The sequence below is a fragment of the Phaseolus vulgaris genome, chromosome 3 (genome assembly GCF_000499845.2).
Source record: "Phaseolus vulgaris cultivar G19833 chromosome 3, P. vulgaris v2.0, whole genome shotgun sequence".
Classification (NCBI taxonomy): domain Eukaryota; kingdom Viridiplantae; phylum Streptophyta; class Magnoliopsida; order Fabales; family Fabaceae; genus Phaseolus; species Phaseolus vulgaris.
In genome coordinates, this window is record NC_023757.2 from 20,412,111 (window position 1) to 20,435,924 (window position 23,814).

A 23,814-nucleotide genomic window follows, 5' to 3' on the forward strand; every position below is an offset into this window, starting at 1 on the left:
TAGCTAACAGTTAGTCGCGCGCATAAAGATAAGTGAAGCTCAAAGAAAATACAAGGGAAGAAACTTATGCAAGAAAAGAAGCATTGAGAGTTTGTATTCACAGTCAAGTCTTATACAAATTTTGGGAGTAATAAGAAAAATTGTGCAGAAGTTAAATTTACAGAGAAGAGAAAAGATTAAGGGGCAGGAGGGATGAGTTTTCCATCTACCACTTCATGATAGATGCTGAACTGCGAGAGGTCCAGGTCCGGGAGAACGCATCTGATTTGCTCGAGTGCTAGCTCGAATCCATCAGTAAGGGCATCAACACCCACGTTTATCAAATCAGCATTCTCCGCCTCCAGTTTTTGCTTTGAGGCCTCCGCAGCATCTCTCTCGGTGGTAACGGCAGCAAGGGAGGAGGCAGCTTCAGACAGTTTGCCCACCACCTCCTCAAGTCTCTTCTCCCCAGCAGCAGCTGCTTCTTTGGTGGACTCGAGCTCCCCCACTAATTGAGAATTCAGTTGGCGTAGGGAGGAGGTCTCGGCCCGCAGCTCCACCATCGTGCAGTCCAAAGAGCTAACAGCTTGCCCCATCAAGATCTCTGTCTTGATGGTCTCTTGGACCTGCGCTAGGTACTCCCTCCTAGCTTTCTCCACCATGCCCCGCATCAACTCTACAGATTCTTGGGCAGCTTCGAAGTCACTTCGCAGTGACTCCTTGTCGTGCTCCAGATCCTTCACCATCTTCTCCAGGGCTAGTTGCTTGCGATGCTGGGTGGAAAATTCCAGAGAGAGCACTACCTGCTTGGCCAAGTGCATATCCACCTCATCACCATTCCATTCGACAAGCTCCCGGTTGCTTATGAGCTGTCGAACCAGGGTGATGACCCTGCTGAAGTTTTCGTGGTTGGCCCCAGAAGTGCTTGGGCGCGAGCTGGACACCCCACCTTCAGCAGTGGCGGTGGGAATTGGCAGTGGTGGTGGTGGACCCCCAGCAGGATGAGCAGGTGGACCAGGTGATGGGCCTGCTGGGGGGGAAGATGGCAGTTGAGAAGTTGGAGGCAACTGCTGGCCTGGAGAAGGAAGACCGGTGGGCTCTGAGGCAGGATGAGCACAAGGAGGTGGGGGAGACCCTTCCTCTACTTCCACTACCTCGATCTCTCCAGGCTGGAGAGACGAAGCCCCCTCAACTGGTGGCTTCTTCCTCTGACGGTGTATAAGGGGAGAGCCAGAGCTCTCCTCTTCAGTTGAGGCCACGGTAGTAGCAGCAGCAAGTGAAGTGGAAGCCTTCACCAGCCTTTTCCTTTTCTTTCCTAGCTCGGGGCCTTCAGCTGGCGCGACCGAGAGTGGAGGGGCTGCGATGGGCTCAGTCGTAGAAGAGGAGGACCCAGTGCCCTTGGTTCCCCGACGCTTGGCAAGCTCTAGCAAGGCCAGCCTCCTGTCTTTCCCCGTCATTGAGTCTGCATAGACGAGAAAAGGAAGGTTTAGTTGGCCAAGTTATGCAAGTAAGTCAAAAAGCACATAAAAACATGCATGAGAAGAGACAAGTATCCTAAGAAGTGCAAGAAGAGCTACCTATATATTTTTTCAGAGCCACCACATCAAATTCATCCTTGATGAGGCGGGCGGAGTTGTACTTGGCCCCCAGGAGCAGCCCACATAGCTCGCGCCCGTAGGGGGCCATAGCTTCGAGGTCCCTGGACTTCTTGAATTCAACTCCAGGAACCCAGTAGAGGGGGTATCCCTCGAGCAGATTTGGACTTTGAGGGGTAGCAGATATCATGTAGAATCTGCCCTTCCAGTCTTTGAAGGATTGCTGGTACAGGCCTAGGAGCACCCGCCCAGCAACCCCGTTCAGGCTAACCCAGGACCTGTCCCCAGGGTTCTTCGCTTCGAAGAAGTAGAGGAACACGTCCACGGAGGCGTTGTGCCCGAAATGACTGCAGAGGATCTGAAATGCCCGGATGAAGGCCCAGGCATTTGGATGGAGTTGACAAGGCGCGACGTTTAACTCCATCATCAACTCCTTTTCGAAGAAGGTGAAAGGGAGGCGCAGCTTCAACCTCTTGAAGATAGCGGAGTAGATGAAGACGAAGGGCACCCCATTGGTGGCCCTGTCATCCGCGCAGATGGGCATTCCTCGAGGAGGAATGCGAATTCGGATATTGAAGTCATTCTCCCTGTCGATGGCGCAGGAAGGCTCATCAGGATTGTGGCTCAGCAAGGACGTGAGGTGGCCCTGGGGCAGTAGAGTGGAGGTTTCAGCGAGCAACGCCAAGGAGGCCCATTCGTAGACCCTGGCGTTGTCATGGAAGGAAGTAGCAACAGGCGGTGGTGGAGCTGGCGCACTCGCGGAAGGCTGTGCACCAGAGGATGAGGCAACTATGCGCGCAGTTTGTTTGAAGCAAGCCATCGCGAGATAGCTGCAAATGGAGGAAAAACGAAAGTCAGAATGAATGGAGGAAGAGGGAATGATGAATGTTTCGGTGAAAACAGAAAGGGGAAAGGAGAAGGAGGTGCCCAGGTGAAAAGAGGAAGAAGAAGAAGCAGAAGCCAGAGTGAGAACGTGAAAAAACCCTAGCGCGGGTTCGAGAGAGGGAAATAGAGAAGATGAATGCATGATAACCAGAATGATAAATGCAATCGGTAAAGATGACCAAAAAGGGGCCAGGGAGAAGAAAAACCATACCTTTGGATGATCGCAAGAGATTTGGCAGCAGAGAATTTGAGGAAAGAAAGGTGCGCAGAGGAAAAGTTCGCAGAGAGTCTGGGAGTCGAATGAAGAAGATGAAAGAACAGTAAAGGAGCGCGCCAATTTGAATAAGAGAAGCGCTAACGACGCACAGCACTGGCCGTCGATGGGGCCACGTGTCGCGAGATTAAGAGAGGAAGTCCAAACGTTAAAGAAGCAGCACGTGAGGTGGCACGTGAGGCGGCCCCACTTGCCACGTGGACTGAGGGCACAACCACTTAGTCTCTTCGCTGAGAACGAGTTCTCGACTCGAGACTGGGGGGCTTGTGATCCGATCGGTCATCGGTAGTCGATGACGTCAGCAGCAGAGAACCACGTGGACCACTCGCAGGGTGACACGTGGACCAAGTGGCAGAGAGGTCAGGGAGACGATCGCCAAGAGAGGTGATCGGTGGTCAGTAACCAAGTGACCACCGACAGATCAGGCGGCAGAGAGGTCGGGGGACAGATCATCCAGAATGGTGATCGGTGGTCAGTTGCCAAGTGGCCACCAACAGACCAGTTCTCAGACTAACGCCTGAAGGCAGAACGCGAGAAGCAAATAAACACTGATCAGTCGTCGGGTGTATTGTCATCGGGGTCTCGTGTTACACGCAGTTAAACTGGGACTGAGGTTCCCAGCGAGAGCGTTACGCATGGATCTCGCATGAGCACACCTCAGGGAATCATGCACGAGAGTGGCCTGAGGGAACTAGTAAACCAGTCAGTGATTGGTGATTCCCTCAACCCATTACGTGCGTGACATCGTGAAGGGTAAGCTGTATACGCAGAGAGCAACGTCTGGTGAGTGTGCCTAGACCAGCCACACTCGACGTTCTCCTAAGAGTATGCGACTTACCCAGATGAGAGAAATATCCTAAGTTACTCTGCAAGGGCGTAACTTAGGCACACAAAGAGAAGCACTAGAGCCCTTCCAGTAAGTGACACGTGTGTGGTTAGATGTGAGTTGCAGGCCTCCACGTGTCACCATCTGAGAGGGATGCGGTCTAGACAAAAGTGCACTCCGTACCATTAAGGGTACAGACAGGCGCAGCTCAGCGCAGAGACGCGCGGACACGCACAGACACCCACACTCTCTGATTCTGCAGGTACACTGTCTCTGAAAAGCATAACAGGGTTCTGACACATGCCAGAAAAGCATCACAGAATTCTGTTATGCCCAGAAAACAGAGAGAGAGAGATAAAAAGAGGGAATCAGGGAGAGAAGGGGGATACAAAAAAACAGAGAGCAAGAGTTTTTCACACACTACTAGTTTTCTCATTTGGTGGTTCTGTGGACTAACTTGATCGTCGGAGTGCAAACGGCCGCTAGAGGCGCCGTCTGTGTGTTTCGCAGGTCACGTTTGGAGATCCAAGAGAAGGTTCTGAGGGTGATTCTGTAGAAAACGCAGTCGCGTAGACGGGACAGAGTGTGCTACAGAGCGATTCCTCCACGTTCGAGTTGCCGGCAGGATCAATCGCCATCCCAGTTAAAGTGCTCATGAAGAGCTTGCATCTTGCATGGTCTGAACCTCCTACTAACACCATCTGCGTGTGGAACGCAGTGAGGTGCGCCTCAGGATCCTCCATTCCGGTGAAAATCGCCTTAAGCCCCGCGAACGTGTTGGGGATCGCTGCGTCTAAGATTTCCTGCGAGAAGGGAGTGGAGAACTCCCTCGGCGGGGTGAGATGTTCCATCTCATCTGGTTCGCGTTGCCCCGGGTTGTTCCTCAAACCCTGGCGCAGCTCTTCATTCACACGACAAAGCTCTTCGTTCCTCGCATGCGAGGCTTCGAGATCCGCCTGCATGCGCTCCTGTTCCAACTTCGATTCTGCCATATCGTCTTGCAGCCCTCGCATTATCTCCATGACTTTCTGCATGGACATCTCCTCACTCGTAGCGCGTGTAGTACCTCGTCTCGTGGTGGCCATTCTTCACTGTTTTCTCAAACCTCTTCCAACGTTACTGTAACTCGAAAAATCTCCTCAAATTTGTGATGGGACTGATGTTTTATATCGGCCCTACGGTGGGCGCCAAATGTTCCGTCCGGTTGACCTGGGACATCTTTGTGCACAATCTCACCCGTCAGCTAGGGACTCCTTCCCACTGGTTACCTGTGAAATCCTGCAAAGAAGGACAAAAGGGCGCCCTAGCGGCCGTTTGCACTCCGACGCTCAAGTCAGCCAGCAAGAAACACCAAAAACTATGCACCTCCGTATCGGAGCCCCGTGAAGTGTACTCTGAAGGCGGTTAAACGAATTGTGTCTAATGTCTATTTTCTCGTTCTGGCAAAGATCTTTCCCTAGTCTCTTGTGCGTAACCTCAAGGCTCGAGCAAGCAACTAGAGAGTTTCTGGTCAATTTGCCAAAAGTTCGAACCCCGTTCCCAACATTCAAAGCGCTATTTAAGCTCTTCACGCATTCAAAGCACCTTAAAGCGCATTTAATTATAAAAACGCTCAGCGCATTTAAGACGTTCGAAACGTTCGAGAGCATTTATAGTACCTTAAACGCTCGAAACGGAAAACTGTATTAAATAACCTTAATTACCTTGTACCTGACAACGTGGCGTTTCCATTCTGACTTGGCTGCTGTACACGTGGAGGACCTCACAGCACCGTTACCCTATCTGAGGGTGTTTCCTCGCGTGATCCCTCCTACCTGGGAGTGCAACTGCGCAAGGGGTGACTTTTTGGGTGCCAACTCATGCCCCCAAGCCTCTAGTCACTCACTGTGAGAGCGTATCTACCTTCCTCTCGTGCCCTGTGCCTGGCTGCCCTCGGGCATGACCCCTCTCCTGGGTCGTATCTATCCCAAGGGCGTTTCTGGATGGCAGGGGCACTTCACGAGTCAGGTTGCTCTATACTGGCGCTATTTCTGTGGCTTTGAAGCCACCTTTCTCTTATCTTTATCACTGTTCCCTGGTTATCAGGGGTCTGAGGCCTTCCCACGGCGTCGCCCCCTCCATGGTCTTTCCTACCTATGGGTGTCGGGGAGCAGCGCTGTGGTCACCTTGCTTTTGTGTCATTCCACCTTGGCGACACCCTGCTAGGCGACGCCTTATCTTGGCGACGCCCTGCTAGGCGATGCCTTATCTTGGCGATGCTTCCTCTTGGCGACGCTTCCTCTTGGCGACGCTTGCGCTTGGCGTCACCCCACCTGGGCGACGCCTTACGTTGACTTTGACCTCGACGCTGACTTTGACCTTGACTTCATCAACGCCCGGGTATGGGACGGTACATTTCCTTTATTGTTGTCTGTAAAGGTGTAAGTGTTAGTCACTCTTTAATAGGGTTTCTTGGAGTGCAAGGTGTGCTGAAATTGGGTTTTTCAGCTTTGTTGGTATTGTTCTTGTAGGTTTCAAGAACTGTTGTGTTGTAATTGTTTGAAATTGGTTTTTTAGTGGATTTCACCTTGGAGTGAGGTGAAACTGGATGGAGCTCTTTATGAGTGAACCAGTATAAACCGTGCTTGCATAAATCTTCTCAACTCTGCACTCATTTATGGTTTTTATTTAATCTGTGAAGAACAAAATTTGTTTACTTGAAAATAAATCTGTTAATTCTGGGCTTAATAAAAACTGTTCCTTGTGATCTTGAAAAGTTCTTCAATCATAAACAAAACTTTTGAACATAAGTTTGTACTTAGTAGTTATCTTCATTAAATCCTTGATAAAGATTCATTGTCTTTAAAGTCTTGTGTTGAATACTTTTGATTGCTCTTTTGGCATATTTTGTGTTCTACAAAACTGTTAAAAGTGAACAAATTAGTTGTTGCCATATTTCACTGTCTGATCTCAATTATGATCTGAATAGGTTTTACTTGTATTAAAGTGTTGTGAAAAATCAATCTGTTCATTCTAAAATCAATCTGTTCTTTTTCCTCTGATAAACTGAAAAACAGTTTGTGTTTGCGGAAATTTTATAACTTCAATTCACCCCTCCCCTCTTGAACTTAGACATTAATAGACCCAACAAATGGTATCAAGAGCTAGGGCTTGTATTTTGCTCAAGTGTATGCATTATGTATGAGTTTAAAATGACTTTTGCTGAAGGTGCGTCTATAAATAGACCTCCTATGTTTGGTGGTGTGAATTATGCTTTCTGGAAAATTAGGATGAAGATCTTCATGGAATCTATTGACATGGGTATTTGGGATGCAGTGGTCAGTGGACCTTTTATACCTATGCAGGTTGTCAAAGAAGAAACTGTGAATAAGCCTTGGTCTGAATGGAGTGAAACTGAAAGGAAGAAGGCTCCATATGACTCCTTAGCTAAGAACATCATCACCTCTACACTGAATATGGATTAATTCTTTAGAGTCTCCCAATGCAACTCAGCTAAAGAGATGTGGGAAGTACTAGAGGTAACCCATGAGGGCACAAATGATGTGAAATGTTCGAGGAAGGATTCACTCATTCAAGAATATGATTTGTTTAGGATGCAATCAGAAGAAAGCATTGCAGATGTGCAGAAACGGTTTACACATATTGTGAATCATCTCACAAGTCTTGGTAAGGTCTTTGACAAGGAAGAGCTCAACATAAAGGTGCTGAAATGCCTTGATAGGAGCTGGCAGCCTAAGGTAACAGCAATCTCTGAATCCAGAGATTTATCCAAGATGTCTACTGCTGCACTCTTTGGAAAATTGATTGAACATGAGTTAGAACTCAAAAGATTGAAAGAACAATAAACAGTAGGGAAAAGAGCCAAAGGAATTGCCTTAAAGACTACCATGGAACATGATACAAGTGAGGAAGAGAAAATTTTTGAACATGATGAGACCTTGAGTCTGCTCACCAGAAAATTCAGCAGGTTTCTTAAAAGGAAGAACCGAGACAGAACTCAACAAAGAAAAAGGTATTCTAAATCCAATGACTCAAATTCTTCTAGTTATACTTGCTTTGGTTGTGGCAAGCCAGGTCTTATAAAGGTTGATTGCCCAAACAATCAAAACAAAGAAAAATCAGCAAGCAAGAAGAATGAAAGAGGCAAAGGAAAAAGAGCTTATATCTCTTGGGAAGAGAATGATGTATCCTCTCAACAAGTGACTCTTAAAATGGAAGTGAAGAAGCAAATTTGTGCTTCATGGTGAATGATGAAGGATCAACGTCTGATTCAGTAAGTGACTATTGAAATGATTCTGAAAATTATGATCAGCTATTAATTGCCTTTAAGGAAACACATGATGAAGCAAATAGATTGGTTGTCATATGTAACAAACTGAACAGAGTAAATAGGGTACTAGAACCTAAAGTTAAGGCTCTTGAAGAAGAATTACACAAAGCTAAAACTGACTTGGTTAGCCTTGAATTAACATGTCTACATGCATCAATAAAAACTTGTGAAAATTGTAAGAAACTGGAAAAATAGGTTGAATATCTACTAATAACACTATCAAGTTTCACCAAAGGAAGAGAAAATCTTGAAACACTGTTGGGTTCACAAAATGTTGTTTTTAATAAGAATAGTCTAGGATACAATCCTGGAATGAAGAACAATGTTAAAAAGCTATCTAGTTTTTTGTTCCTTCCAAAATAGGTTTTTCTTCTTTTAGCAATTCAAATACTATGCATACTGCATCTTGCTTTTACTGTATGAAAAATGGACATATCTCTAGAACATGTAAAGCTAGAAGGTACCTTGTTCCCAAAGGATTGGCCAAATGGCTTCCTAAGGAAAGGTATTAATCATGTTGGACCCTAGACTAGAAAGGGGTACCATATGTGTTAAATCTGTTTTGTTTTGCAGAAAAATAGCAGGAAAAATCAGTGGTACTTGGATAGTGGGTGTTCAAAGCACATGACTGGTGATGTTGCTCAATTCACAAGTCTGAAACTGAAAGCTGAAGGACACGTCACATATGGTGATAATAATAGAGGAAGAATTCTTGGAAGAGGAGATGTTGGTACTGCAAAGTCAACCACAATTGAGAATGTCCTATATGTGGAGGGATTAAAGCATAGTCTCCTAAGCATTAGCCAACTGTGTGACAAGGGCTAAAAGGTCAATTTTGAAACCAACACTTGTACAATCTCAAGTGAAACTTCTGGTAAGGTGTTGTTCACAGTAGAAGGGTAAATAACATCTATCTCTTAGATATCATGAACAGCTGCTCTGAAAATGAATGCTTGCTATCTAAAAGTGATGAATCTTGGCTGTGGCACAGGAGATTAGCTCATATCCACACTAATCACTTAAATAAGTTGAAGTCTAAAGATCTTGTTTCTGGTTGATCCGGTCGGTCATCGGTAGTCGATGACGTCAGCAGCAGATAACCACGTGGACCACTCGCAGGGTGACACGTGGATCAGGTGGCAGAGAAATCAAGGAGGAGATAAGTGGCCACCGATCAGATCAGTTCCAAGATAAACACCCAGGGGGAGAACGCGAGAAGCAATAGAGCACCGATCAGTCATCGGGTGCATGGTCATCGGGGTTTCGTGTTACACGCAGTTAAACTGGGACTGAGATTCCCAGCGAGAGCGTTACGCATGGACCTCGCATGATCATACCTTAGAGAAAGAAGAGCTCCTCGCCGGTATAATCGTGCACGAGAGTGGCCTGAGGGAGTTAGTAAACCAGTCAGTGATTGGTGACTCTCTCAACCCATTACGTGCATGGCATCGTGAAGGCGAAATCGTGTATGCAGAAAGCAACGCTTGTTGAGTGTGCCTAGTCCAGCCACACCTGGCGTTCTCCTGGGAATGAGCGATTCACCCAGATGGAAGAAACGCGATAAGTTACTCCGCAAGGGAATAACTTAGGCGCACAAAGAGATGCGCTAGAGCCCTTCAGGTAGTGGCACGTGTACGGTTAGATGTGAGCTGCATGCCTCCACGTGTCACTGTCTGAGAGGGGCGCAGCCCAGATAAAGGTGCACTCCGCGTCGTGAAAGGTACACACAGAATACACAGACACCCACGACTTTACTGATTGTGGTACATTTCCGCACAAAAGCATAATAGAATTCTGACACACGCAGAGAATAGCGTAACAGAATTCTGTTAGGCACAGACACAAAGAGAGAATAAAAAGAGAGAATCAGAGAGGGATAGACACACATTATTTTTGTTGGTGATTCTGTGACCTAACTTGAGCGTCGGAGTGCAAACGGCCGCTAGAGGCGCCGTCTGTGTGTTTTGCAGGTTGCATTTGAAGTTCCCGGAGAAGGTTCTAAGAGCATTCTTGCAGATAGCACAGTTGCATAGGCGGGGTAAGGAAGCGACAAAGCAATTCCTCCTCGCTTGAGTTGGCGACAGGATCACTGGTTTACCAAATATAAAGTTTCAAAATAACAGGTTGTGCGATGCTTGTGTAAAGGGAAAACAAATAAGAACTTCCTTTAAATCAAAAGATGTGGTTCCTACAAATAAAGTTTGGAATGTTTTGCATATGGACTTGTTTGGGCCATATAGGACTGCTAGTTTAGCTGGAAATTACTATGCTTTGTAATTGTTGATGACTTCTCAAGATATACATGGACTTTATTTCTTGCTTCTAAAAATGATGCATATAAAGCCTTTAAGAAACTAGCTAAGGTTTTGCATAATGAAAATGAAAATAGAATAAAAAAGATTCGTAGTGATCATGGGGGGGAATTTCAAAATGCAAAGTTTGATAGGTTTTGTAATAAACATGGGATCATACATAGCTATTCTGCTCCTAGGACACCCCAACAAAATGGTGTAGTTGAAAGGAAGAATAGACCATTAGAGGAATTATCTAGGACCATGTTAAATGAATTTGATTTACCTAAATATTTTTGGGCAGATGCAGTATACACTGCCTCTTATGTGCTTAACAGAACCTTGATTAGACCTATTCTTAAGAAAACTCCCTATGAATTGTATAAAGGTAGGAAGCCTAGCATTAGGGTCTTTGGTTGCAAATGTTTTATAATGCATTAGTCATCTTAGCCTAGCATTGTATAAAGCTGTCAGATTGCTCTTAGCATTTTCCAGCATACAAGGATTCAAGTTATTTCAAATGGATGTTAAAAGTGCATTCTTGAATGGTTACATTAATGAAGAGGTATTTGTATCTCAGCCTCCATGGTTTTAAGACTACAAAAATCCAGAACATGTGTACAAGCTCAAGAAGGCATTATATGGATTAAAACAGACACCTAGACAATGGTATGAGAGGCTAAGTGAGTTTCTGCTTTCTCAAGGATATGACCGTGGCAATTATGATAAAACTGTGTTCATAAAGAAGAAAAGAGAAGACATTATACTTGTGCAAGTTTATGTAGATGATATCATCTTTGGATCCACAAATGAAGAAATGTGTGAAGCTTTTGTTGCTGCAATGAAAAGTGAATTTGAGATGTCAATGTTAGGAGAAATGAATTTCTTCCTTGGACTACAAGTAAAACAACTCAAGGATGGAATCTTCATAAATCAGGCAAAGTACTGCAAGGAGTTGCTTAAGAAGTTTGATATGGATAAATGCAAAGCAATGAGCACTCCTACTTTAACAAGCTGCCAGCTAGATCAGGATTGTGCAGGAAAATCAATGATCAATCAAAATACAGGGGTTTAATTGGTTCTTTACTATACTTAACTGCTAGTAGGCCTGACATTATGTTTGTTATATGCTTATGTGCTAGATATCAATTTGATCCAAAGGAATCACATTACAATGCAACTAAGAGGATTCTGAAATACTTGCAAGGGACTAAAGATGTTGGACTATGGTATTCAAACAATGTTTCCTTAAGCTTGACTGGTTTTTCAGATTCTGGCTTTGCAGGTTGCAATGTTGATAGGAAGAGCACAAGTGGAACATGTCACATGCTAGGGTCAAGTCTAATCTCATGGCATTGCAAGAAACAAGCCTGTGTTGCACTTTCTACAGCAGAAGCAGAATATATAGTAGCTGGAAGTTGTTGTGCTCAAACATTATGGCTAAGGCAACAACTAAGTGACTTTGGGATTCTCTTAAACAAGATACCTATAAATTGTGATAACACTAGTGCTATAAATCTGTCTAAGAATCCTGTCATGCATTCAAGAACTAAACATATTGAAATTAGACATCACTTCCTAAGAGAGCATATAGTTAATGGAACTTGTGATATTAAATTCATTGGCACTGAATTTCAATTGGCTGATCTCTTTACTAAACCTCTTGCTAAAGATAGGTTTTACTTTCTTCTAAATGAATTGGGCATCATTAGCTTAAATTGTCCTTTGTAGTAACAATTTCAATCTGTTATTTTATGCTTTAACATGTTGTTTTTCTGTTACAGATTCTCAGACCTGACTAGGAAAGAGAAATAACTTATTTTCTCTCTCCTCTTGACCATTGACTGTTTTTATGGTTATTGACCATTGGTTTTATGACATTCATGTGTTGAAATCCTAACTGATTTGATAACATTTATTGTGCAACAAATTTGATTTACTAAGATGAAACATGTTTCCAACATATTCTTGCATCATTCAAAATCTGCACCTGTTGTACCACACAAGAATAAAATCTGTATTGTATCTGTTTCTCTTGATTCTCCTCTCAAAACCCATGATCTTTGAAATCTGCCTTGTGCCCTGTTCCTGTTGGTTGACTGAAAGGATCTTCGTGCGTTACTTTGACTCGCAAACAAGGACTCCTTCGTCTTCAACCCAGATTTTCACCCTACTCCGTCGTGAGTACCTGAAACAGAGTGAGCAAAGGGCGCCCTCGCGGTCGTTTGCACTCCGACGATCAAGTCAGCAAGCAGGAAACACCAAACACCTCCGTATCGGAGCACCGTAACTGAATGCTCTGAAGGTGTCTAACTGAATTGTAACTAACTTCTCTCTCTCCAATCACTCGTGCGTACAGTAAGTAAGCGAGAAAATGATTAGAGTGAGTGTAAACTGTGTAAAACGTACCTCACTAAGTTTTCAGAGAAGCTTATATACCTTGGGTTTCAGTGCTTACTGCCACGTGGCCCTTTCTGACTTAATCACAACTCCACGTGGAAGGCCTTACGACGCTGTAACCCAACTTAGGGGAATTCCAGCATGTAAGTCTTCCTTCCTCGAAGTGCCTCTGGCGTAAGGGGTGACTACCTGGGTGCCAACTCATGCCCCCCAACCTCTAGTCACTCGCCCTGGGAGTGTATCAGTCTTCCTCTCGTACCATGCACATGGATTACCCTTGGGTGTGGCCCTCTCCCGGGTCGTATCTATCCCAGGGATTCTCCAGAGGTGGCGTGGGTACTTCACGACTCAGGTTACTCCCTACTGGTACTGGGATATGGCCTTGAAGCCACCTTTCTCTTTCCCTCATTACTGTTCTAGGGTACCGAGGCCCGAGGCCTCCTCGTCCGTATCATGGCCTCTTGCTGGGACGCCCCGTCCACGGTCTGCCCTACCCATGGGTATCAGAGGGTGTCACCATCTGAGCCGAAACATACTCTTAGAATAACGAGTCGTGTCTCTAGGATGGGAGACGCCTCAACCTGGCGACGCCCATTCCTGGCGACGCCCAAAGCAGTCAACTCTTACTTTCCTCCTTGGAGCCCCCTTGGTGGGTCCCGCCATATGTTTGACTTTGACTTTGGTCAACGCCCGGGGACGGGTCGGTACACAAGTCCCCCAGTCTTGAGCTGATAACTGTTTTCAGCGAAAAGGCTAAGGTCTCGCCCAACCGTCCACGTGGCATTCTAATGATGTGACATTCTCTGAGCTAGTGAAGTGACATTCTCTGCGCTGGTGATGTGACACTTTAAGTCATGCCTTAATGTCTTGACACGTGGCCCAATTGCACGACCATCACTTAACGCCTCTCGCGCTCCTCAATTTTATGTTATATCTTTCAAAAACGCGCGCTCCCAGTTACTGTTTATCACTTTTCGCATTCCTCAACACTGTTCATCTTCTCGAAGCTCTCTCTGCGTTCTCTCTTCACACCTCAAGTCTTCATCAACCCAATCACTCAAAGGTATGATTTTTCTCCTACGATGGCTCTTCCTCTTGACTTTCTATGTTAATATTACTTCCTGGGTCTGTTTATTTTCTTCGCATTCGCACTTTCCTTCATCATTTCTCTGTTTTCCCCTCTTTTCAATCTCTCACGTGGGTAGGGTTTTTCCTAGCGTTTCTTCCCCTTTTTCGCCTTACCCCCATTTGCTAAACCCTTTCTCTTCTTCATTCTTTAGCTTTCCTCAATGGCGCGTACTAAAACGACTGCCAACCCTCCACCTCCGAGGGTCAACTACAAAGCTCTATAACCTTGGGCCCCTGATGAGTTGCTCAATGAGTGCTCAAGCCTAACCTCCATGAAGGATTGGGGGGACCACATTTGATGGAGATCAAGCTCAAGTGGACATGGAGGCCAATCATCAAGAGCAAGAAGAGGTTGAGGCTCAAGTGGAGGACGCCCATGGAGGTCAAAGCCCACCTCAAAGGCTTACAAGAAGCATGTTCAAAGCTTTAGGAACTAATGGACATTTATTTTCTCTTTTTGTAATTTCTTTGTGTGAAGGTGCTTAAGGGGGAAACATTAGAAACCTCTTTTGTTAAAGCATCTTTAGGTCCTTAGTTAGGAGTATTAGGGGGGTGCGTTAGTAGATAGGTGTAGGAGTAACAAGGGAGGTGCCAAAGTGAGAGAGAAGGTCACACCTTCTTCAATACCATAGTTGGCGCCACTTGCATTTGAATTTGGGGGGAATTTTGAATTCTTTTAGCTTTGCATTTCAGCACCTCTAGGCTATAAATTAAGGTGTTGCCCTTGTACATTGCATATTTGAATTTTAATTAGTGTACCGCAAAGTCAAAAGTCAACGTCGGGGCCAAGGTCAACATGTGGCGAGACCCTGCGAAGGGGTCAAAGAAAGGAAGTCAACAGAATAATTAAGCAAGGCGTCACCAGGACAAGGCGTCACCAAAGAAGGGCATCGCCTTAACATAGCGTCGCCAAGGTAAGGCGTCGCCCAAGCAAGGCGTTGCCAAGATAAGGCGTCGCCTAAACAAGACACCAGTAGTGTCACTCCCCAATACCCATGGGTAGGGAAGACCATGGAGGGAGTGTCGCCATGGGGGCTTCCGGCCCGCCTAGCGCAGAAACAACGATAAAGTAAAGAGAAATGTGGCTTCAAGGCCATAGTCCTAACGCCAGTAGAGAGCAATCTGACTCGCGAAGTGCCCATGTCACCCAGAGCGGCCCTTGGGATAGATACGACTCATGAGAGTGTCACGCCCAAGGGTAACCAGGTGCAGGGTACGAGAGGAAGGTAGATACGCTCTCAAAGCGAGTGACTAGAGGTTTGGGGGCATGAGTTGGCACCCAAAAAGTCACCCCTTGCGCCATATGCACTCCAAGGAAGGAGGACTCACACGACAAAATATCCCCAAGTTGGGTCACGGTGCTATGAGGCCCTCCACGTGTAATAATAGCCAAGTCAGAACAGCAACATCCATTTGTCAGGTATAAGGTAATTAAAGCTATTTAAAGGTAATTAAAGTTTACGTTTCGAGCGTTTTAAGGTACTTTAAATGCTTTAGGCGGTTTTAAACGTCTTAAAGGCGCTGAACGTTTCATAATTAAATGCGCTTTAAGACGCTTTAAATGCTAGAGGCGTTTAAATAGAACCTTGGATGTTGGAAACAGGGTTCGAACTTTTGGCAAATTTTCCCAGAATACACTCTAGTTGCTTGCTTGAGTCTTGAGGCTACGCACAAGGGACTAGAGAAAGGTTGTTTGCCAGAGGGAGAAATAGACACAATACACAGTTCTTTTTACCACCTTCCGATACGGAGGTGCAGAGTTTTGGTGTTTCTTGCTAGCTGACTTGAGCGTCGGAGTGAAAACGGCCGCTAGGGCGCCCATTTGTCCTTCTTTGTAGGTGTTCAAAGATTGCCAGAGGGAAGGTGTCCTTAGCTGACGGGAAAGGTTGCGCACAAAGACGTATCCAAGTCAACCGGTCGGAACAATTAGAGAAACTATACTCAATTTTTGAGAAGAGCATTGGAGAGCTTTGTGTCTTCTTCACTAGTCTTATCTTGATGGTTCAATGGCTACCTCAAGTGGCGGCTTGCACACTTATCTTGGAGTCTCCATCCTCCTAGTGGCATGATCATCCAACCATTCCTCCATCTTCATGAGCTTTCTCTTCTCCTTCATTCCTTCTTTTTTTATGTTCATTCCATAGCTTGTTTCCTTTGAAATTCTGTTCGGTTCCTTTGGTGTTCTTGTTGTTTTTGTTTCGGTTTTATATTTCTGCCGATTCATTCTTGCTTCTTTTTCATTTTCTAGCTTTTATGTTCGGTACATTTCAGTTTTATGCTATTTTGTTCGGTGCAATTGCTTTTCCTTCCATTTCAATCGGTTCAATTTGAAAATATATGGAACTTCCATATCAGTTTGGGTTTTGGTACTAGTTTTGGTGAGTTATTGTCCATAGAACCTTGATCCAATTCTATGATAAAGTTCCTATTTCATATCCAACTCAAGATGATTCCTAAGAATGTCAAGAATCATTCTAATTGTGCTAGTGGAATCACATCAACATTGGCGACCCAAGCGTCTACCAGCACTGAGCCTTCGCTAGGAGGCACGACGTGAACATATATGTGCTTGCCTGTACCCTAGGCAAACCTGTCTGCGGGGACGAGAGGTCCAATAATGGGGTGCCATTCTTTTTCTTTTACAAAAAGTATTCAAGCGCATTGGGATACGTTTGCCTTTTTCTGGGTTCGAGAGGGACCTCTTAACCGATATAAATGTCGCCCCTGCCCAACTACACCCCAACTGTTAGGCCTTCGTCAAGGCATTTGGAATCCTCTACGGGTACTGTACCGCCCTGGTAGTCGGAAGTGATGACGTGGCATCGAGCTATTATATAGGCGTGTTGGATGGGACACCTGGCTGGCGGAAGGGAAGGAAGTCGGGGGGTTCGTGTAGTCGCCAGTTATTAAGTTGGCGTGCTCTGATCTCCAGCATACCTAAACCGGCGGTCACCGGGTTGAAGATGAAGTCGCCAGATGTGAACCCAGGCGACCAAGTAATTAGCGATCGCCGAAACAAGGACATCGCCGAAGATGAAAGCAGATGGTCATTTCCCAGCTGGCCAGAGGATGAGGTCGGGAGACAGCTTACTTGAACATACACGGTGAAGCAGGTAGGGCAGATCATGAAGGCGGCCGGCGAGACCACAGGGAAGGTGTGTACGAAGGCACCCGAACTCGCCACCCAGAAGAGATCACGCTCCAAGGCAGCTATGCACTGAGTTGTATCATGCATAAGTAACTTAGCCCAAAAACCTGAAGAGTAAGAAGTAGCACCCAAGTCAAGGATGCTCCAAATGATGGCACGTGTACAGCTGGATGCGAGCCACGTCTGAGGTACGCACGTTTAGATTGTTTCTTTACACTTGTGAGTCTTGAGTACGCTGAGAGAGAATTTGTGCACGGTTCCTTAGAGTTCTTGAGTTTTCTCTTAGTATTTGGTGGTTCAGTCGCTGACTTGGGCGTCGGAGCGTGATCGGCCGCAGCGGCGCCGTTCTGTCTTCTGCAGGTTCTTGAGGGGAATCGTGGTGAAGGACGGAGGCTAACACGGCGCAGAAGTCGATCCAGGTTTGACGAGGCAAGGCTCCAGCGTTTCAGTCAACAGGCGGGATCATCAGGCGCCCACCGTGGGGCCGTGTAAAACCTGTTCCCATCCACAGCGTGAGTTCTTGGAAATTTCTGCAGTTTCTGTGTGGTTGTGTGCTGGTGCAACCATTCTCCGTCGTTCGTTCGAGTTTTGTTCGGCGTTTTCGTAGTTTCTACCGTTCGTTTGGGTTTGTTCAGTGCCGGGAGGTTTTCCACCGTTCGTTTGAGCTTTCGTTCGGTTTTCTTGGAGTTTCTTGCTGTTCGCGCGGTTTATAATCGGTTGTGCGGTGCTTTTCATGTTCGTTCGCGTTTCTGGCTGGTGCATCGGGAGCTCGTTGAGAAGCGGTGGTTTTGTGTTGAAGTCGCGAGTTTCTGTGGAGGTTTCTGCTGTTTGAGTCCACGTTCTTGAAGTTCTTCGGAGTCCACGAGGTTCAGACCGATTGATTGCTGCATCAGTCGTTCCTGAAGAAGGTGTTGTTCATCGCTCTTTGTGATCTGTTAAGTTTTCATTAGAAAAATGAGAAGCAACCGTTCGAGTCCAGTTGCGCCTGTTGCTGCTGAAGGCGCCATGACTATGGCGCAGATGGTGGAAATCATGCGTTCGCTGCAGGCGAATGTGGAAGCCTCGCGTATAGAGCAGGCAAGAATGCACGAGGACCTGGTCGCCTCTCGAGCCAGGAATGAAGAGCTTAGCAGAGTGACTGAGGAACTGCGTCAAGCTCTTCAGGAGCAGCGAGGGCGTCCAGTCGCTGAAGAGGTTGCGCCGTCAACGTCGCCCCGCGTTTTCCCTATGCCTTTCGCTCAGGCGATTACAGACACGCCAATCCCTGCGAGTGTGGTACCTGTGAAGGCTATTTTTACCGGCGTGGAGGATCCTGAGGCACATCTCACCACGTTCCTGATGAGAATCAAATAAACTAGTGGAATTACATCAGTTCCACACACAGATGATGCTATCAGGGGGATCGGATGTCGTGTACTGCAAGATGTTTGTGAGCACACTCCAGGGAACAGCGCTGGAATGGTTTGTGAGCCTGCCTACAGGTCACATAACCAACTTCCAACAGTTTTCGAAGATCTTCGTCGAGCAGTATATAGTGAACAAGGCGCCGCCTAGGGTGTCTTATGATCTTTTCGACGTAAGGCAGTACCAGGGAGAGTCCCTCAGGGACTACTTGAATCGTTTTGGGGCGCAGATGGTCCGCTCGCCGGCCAAAGACGAAGAGATACTGGTCTATGCGTTCAAGAAGGGCGTGCTGCCGGGACCCTTCTGTGAGGCGTTGATTAGGGCTCACCCCGCCATGTTTGCTGAGGTTCGGCGACTTGCGGTGGCCCACATCGCCGATGAAAGTGAGGTCGCCGAGAAGAGGGGAAGCGTGGCCCCTGCTAGGCCACGTGCCCAGACCAGGATCCAGCCATAGAGGGTGCTGGAGACAACGGCGGCCAAGAGGGATCAGAGGACTCGCCATCCTTACGATCCAAGGAAGAACAAGGGCAGGGGCCCAGGGCGCCCTCAACCAGCACGTCGGGAGTACAATCACCCACCAAAGCATAAGTTTGTCATGGGGTTGGCGGATCTGATCGCCATTCCCAATATATCAGCTAGGCTGAAGGCGCCCGAGAAGGTGGGCGACAAGGTGTTGGGACCAAAGCCAGACGCCTGGTGTGAGTTCCACCAGGGCTTTGGCCACATCGTGGACTCATGTTTGGCTTTAGGATACCAGCTCGACGACCTGGTCAAGAGCGGGTTCCTAAACGACTACTTGCTGGATAGAAGGACGGGGGGCGCGTCGAGCTCCCAGCCCGCAGGTGGTGAGGCTCAGCAGCACGAGATGCCCACTCACAGAGAGATCCACACCATTGCAGGAGGTTTCTCGGGTGGTGGATGCACCGCGTCACAAAGGAAGAAGTATGCGAGGTCTGTGATGACGGTGGACATGTTCGAGGACCACTCGCCGAATGTGGACATTACGTTCACAAAGCAAGATCTTCGGGACGTTGTGCCTCATGACAACGACCCCATAGTCATCTCGCTGATCACGGCAGGAAGGAAGGTCCACAGGGTTCTGGTGGACCAAGGAAGCTCGACTGACGTGATGTTCTGGCCGACTTTCACGCAGTTGGAGCTACCCCTTGACCAGCTGAGGCCCTATGGAGGGTGTTTGTATGGTTTCGCTGGTGACCAGGTGGAGGTCAGGGGGGGTACATTGAGTTGAGGACTACGTTTACGAATGAGGCGGGCTCGAGAACAGAGAAAATCAAGTACCTTGTCGTGAACGCTCCTTCAGCATACAACATTCTGTTGGGAAGACCCACGCTCAACAGAATAGGCGCTATACCTTTGACCCGGCACATGAAGTTGAAGCTGCCATCTATGGAGGGGGTGGTGATCACCATCAAATCCGACCAGAAAGAAGCAAAGAAGTGCTATGAGAATAGCCTGAAGAACAAGAGGTCCGTGAGTTATGTGACAACCACCTCGCCTCCCGGAGTGAAGCCCAGGCCGACGATAATAGAGGAGACCTCCGGAATCGACGTGGTGATGGTGGATGCTGAGTTGGGGGAGGAGAACGCTGGTCTAGAGGAAGAAGAGGTGAGGAATCACCCTAAGGAAGCGAGGGAGCTGGGAATCGCCAGAGCGGTGATCGCCAGAGAAACCAGACCAAAACCCGTCGAGCAGTGGCTCGAAAAGGAGATCGGGGGAAAAATCTTCAAGCTGGGAAGATCTCTGGAGGCTGAGCTCCAGGACCAGATTGCCAAGGTGATAGAGCGGCATCTGGATGCGTTCGCATGGTCCGCTTCGGACATGCCCGGGATCTATCTCGACTTCTTGTGCCATCATTTGGCGATGGACAACCAGGTCAGACTGGTACGACAGAGGAAAAGGAAGTTCAACGAGGAGAGGAGGCATGCGATTAGAGACGAAACCCAGAAGCTCCTCGCTGCAGGCCATATCAGGGAGGTGCAGTACCCTGAGTGGCTGGCCAACGTCGTGCTGGTAAAGAAGAGCAATGGGAAGTGGCGCATGTGCGTTGACTTCACTGATCTGAACAAGGCCTGCCCAAAGGATTCATATCCTTTGCCAAGTATAGATGCCCTGGTCGACAATGCTCCGGGTGTAAGTTGTTGAGCTTCCTGGATGCCTTCTCGGGGTACAACCAGATAAAGATGCATCCTAGGATGAAGAGAAGACCGCCTTCATGACCGAGAGATCGTGCTACTGCTACAAGGTGATGCCATTTGGGCTGAAGAACGCGGGGGCCACGTACCAAAGGTTGATGGATCGGGTACTTGCTCCAATGCTGGGAAGGAATGTGCAAGCCTATGTAGATGACATGGTCGTGACCTCGCCAGAGAAGAGCAAGCACGTTGCGGACTTGGAGGAATTGTTTACTACGATCGCCAAGTTCAGGTTAAAGCTGAATCTCGAGAAGTGCATCTTTGGCGTGGAGGCTGGGAAGTTCTTGGGGTTCCTCTTAACTGAGAGAGGAATAGAGGCCAACCCTGATAAGTGTGCCGCCATCTTGGCGATGAGGAGCCCGACAACCGTGAAGGAGGTGCAGCAGCTCACGGGTCGGATGGCCGCCCTGTCTCGTTTCGTGTCGGCTAGCAGAGAGAAGGGCCACCCGTATTTCCAGTGTTTAAGGCGGAATAACAGATTTTCCTGGACGAAGGAGTGTGAAGAAGCCTTCGTCAAGCTTAAAGAGTATCTGGCGAGCCCGCCGGTTTTGTGCAAACCGCTGGTGGGAACCCCTCTCAGGTTGTATTTCGCTGTAACTGAGAGGGCGGTGAGTGCGGTGCTCGCCCAAGACCAAGATCAGGCTCAAAAGCCTATTTATTTTGTCAGCAAGGTGTTGCAAGGCCCCGAAGTAAGATATCAGGCCTTGGAGAAAGCTGCACTGGCAGTGATTTTTTCAGCGAGAAGGTTACGCCACTATTTCCACAGCTTCACGATACTGGTGATGACCGACTTGCCCATCCAGAAGGTCCTGAAGAAGCCCGACGTCGCTGGGAGGATGGTGAAGTGGGCGGTAAAGCTGTCGGAGTTCGATATTAAGTATGAGTCCCGAGGTCCGATTAAGGGGCAGATTTTCGCAGATTTCGTGGTCGAGCTCTCGTCAGAAGTAGCACGAGTTGAGGGGGATGACTTTCGTTGGGTGCTTTCGGTGGACGGATCGTCGAACCAGCAGGGTAGCGGTGCTGGAGTCATCTTGGAAGGGCCCAACGGAGTGCTGATTGAACAGTCCCTGAGGTTTGCCTTCAAAGCCAGCAACAACCAAGCAGAGTATGAGGCGCTGATCGCCGGAATCTTGTTGGCCAAGGAGATGGGAGCTAGGGTGCTGATGGCTAAGAGTGACTCGCTGTTAGTCACGGGACAAGTAACAGGCGAGTTCCAGGCTAAAGATCCACAAATGGCGGCTTACCTAGAGTATGTCCAGGAGTTGAAGAGTTCCTTTGTCTCCTTTGAAGTGGTACATGTGCCCCGAGAACAGAATGCCCGAGCTGACTTGCTAGCCAAGATCGCCAGTTCAGGCAAGGCGGTAGGCAGAGGACGGTGATCCAAGAAACTCTGAAGACACCCAGAGCATTTGCGGCAGATCACCTGGTTCTTCAGATAAGCAAATCGACGGAGAAAGCGGCGAGGAGTCACAGGTCTTTGACTCAAGAGACCTTGAGGTCGCCAAGAATAAGAGCATGTCGAGGAGAGAAGGTGAACATGACGCAGGTCTGCACGACCCATGAGCCAGACACCTGGGTAACACAGTACAAGCGATGCCTGGCGGATGGCCTTCTCCCGCTGGATCCGACGGAGGCCAGGAAGATAAAGAAGAACTCCAGCAAGTTCACGATGATTGATGGCGAGCTGTATAGGTTTGGGTTCACACACCCACTCCTGGAATGTGTGCACGGAGAAAAATGTACAAGAATCATGGCCGAGCTCCATGAAGGGATTTGCGGAAGCCACGTCGGAGGTCGAGCTCTGGCTGCAAGGACTCTTCGTGCAGGATACTACTGGCCAACAATGAGAGAAGACTGCAAGAAGTACGCGCAGTGTTGCAAGCAATGTTAGCAGCACGCCGATTGGCACAAGGCGCCTCCTGAGGAGTTGAAGTCGATTTACAGCCCTTGGCCGTTTCATACATGGGGGATCAACATTCTGGGACCCTTTCCACTGACGATCAGGCAGATGAAGTACTTGGTAGTGGCGATTGAATATTTTACCAAGTGGATCGAAGCAGAACCAGTGGCCCAGATCACCGCGCACAAGATCGAGAGCTTTGTGTGGAAGAACATCGTGTGCCGGTTTGGTGTGCCCAAGCGCCTGGTGTCAGATAATGGGACTCAGTTTGCAAGTCACCTGTTGAAGAAGCTGTACGAAGGGGTGGGAATTCAACAAGTATTTGCATCTGTCGAGCACCCTCAAACGAATGGCCAAGTAGAGTTGGCCAATCGGGTATTGCTGAAAGGCTTGAAGAGAAGGCTAGAGAAAGCCAAAGGAAGTTAGGCTGAGGAGGTACCCCGTATAGTCTGAGCGTACCACACCATCGAGCAGTCAGGAACCCATGAGACCCCGTTCATCCTGGTCTATGGATGCGACGCAATGATTCCATTAGAAATCCAGGAGAGCTCGCCGAGATTCCAAAACTTTGTAGCGGAAGACTCGAATGAAGAAAGAAGGCTGAATATGGATTTGCTGGATGAAGTCAGGGAGGAGGCGAGAGTGAAGGCTGAGGCGGTGAAGAGAAGGATTGAACGAAGGTATAACTCGAAGGTGATGCCAAGGCAGTTCAGAGAAGGCGACCTGGTGATGAGGAAGGCCCACCAGTACGAGATGGAGAACAAGCTGTCGCCTAAGTGGACGGGACCGTTCAGGATAACCGAGGCGCTCGGGAACGGCGCCTACCGCTTAGAAACGTTGGGAGGAGGGGCGATTCCTCGCACTTGGAACGCCACGCACCTCAAGTTATATTACAGTTAAAAGCTTTGTAAGTAAAAACAAACACGTAGAGTTTGCAAGCTTTCTGTTAAAACAGTTTGAAGGGGGCACTCTTTTTTCCCTAAGGAGGGTTTTTAATGAGGCCACCCAATAAAAGAAGAGTTTTCGAAGTTTAAAGTTGTTTAGATTGCATGCTTGTCGTTATTGCGAAAGTTTTGAAGAAAAAACCTTGTCACTCGAACGTGATTTAGGGCAAGTTTTGAAGTTATGTTGCATGCTTTCTAAAAAGTTTCTAAGTCCCCATCGTTTTTCGGCGATTGGCGGCATCAGTTAAAGTTTAAAGTCCTCATCGTCTTTAGGCGATCGGAGGCACCAGTTAAAAGACCTCAACGCCCTCGCGCGTCCTGAGGCGAGAAAAAGATAAAGACCTCCTCGCCGTCGAGCGAGTGTAGGCGAGTTAGAGTAAAAAGTCCTCAATGCTTCCAGAGGGGAGAAGATGTAGCCTCTGGGGCAATGTAGAGGCACCAGCCAAAAGTCATCAGTGCTTCCAGGGGAGAGGAGATGTAACCTCTGGGGCAATGTA

General features: G+C 47.7%; 2 protein-coding genes across 2 annotated transcripts; both read left to right on the forward strand.

Moving 5' to 3' along the window:
* The first annotated feature begins 7,446 nt into the window (after positions 1–7,446).
* On the forward strand, positions 7,447–8,714 carry LOC137839314 (uncharacterized). Its single transcript, XM_068648435.1, has 3 exons — positions 7,447–7,758; positions 7,872–8,012; positions 8,463–8,714. Exons 1-3 carry the CDS (start codon positions 7,447–7,449, stop codon positions 8,712–8,714), a joined length of 705 nt encoding a protein of 234 aa, XP_068504536.1.
* A 2,447-nt stretch (positions 8,715–11,161) lies between these two features.
* On the forward strand, positions 11,162–11,995 carry LOC137839315 (secreted RxLR effector protein 161-like). The gene is made up of 2 exons (XM_068648436.1): positions 11,162–11,856; positions 11,965–11,995. The coding sequence occupies exons 1-2, from the start codon at positions 11,162–11,164 to the stop codon at positions 11,993–11,995; spliced, it is 726 nt and encodes a 241-aa protein (XP_068504537.1).
* Positions 11,996–23,814: the final 11,819 nt, after the last annotated feature.

Bases quoted from the DNA above. Each gene is read 5' to 3' on its own strand.
- LOC137839314 (XM_068648435.1), top strand. From the start codon at position 7,447: ATGGAACATGATACAAGTGAGGAAGAGAAAATTTTTGAACATGATGAG. The intron at 7,759-7,871 runs GTGACTCTTAAA...AATTATGATCAG, and splicing joins ATGATGTATCCTCTCAACAA to CTATTAATTGCCTTTAAGGA. The intron at 8,013-8,462 runs GTTAGCCTTGAA...TTTGTTTTGCAG, and splicing joins ACAAAGCTAAAACTGACTTG to AAAAATAGCAGGAAAAATCA.
- LOC137839315 (XM_068648436.1), top strand. From the start codon at position 11,162: ATGCAAAGCAATGAGCACTCCTACTTTAACAAGCTGCCAGCTAGATCA. The intron at 11,857-11,964 runs GTTTTACTTTCT...TTTCTGTTACAG, and splicing joins AAACCTCTTGCTAAAGATAG to ATTCTCAGACCTGACTAGGA.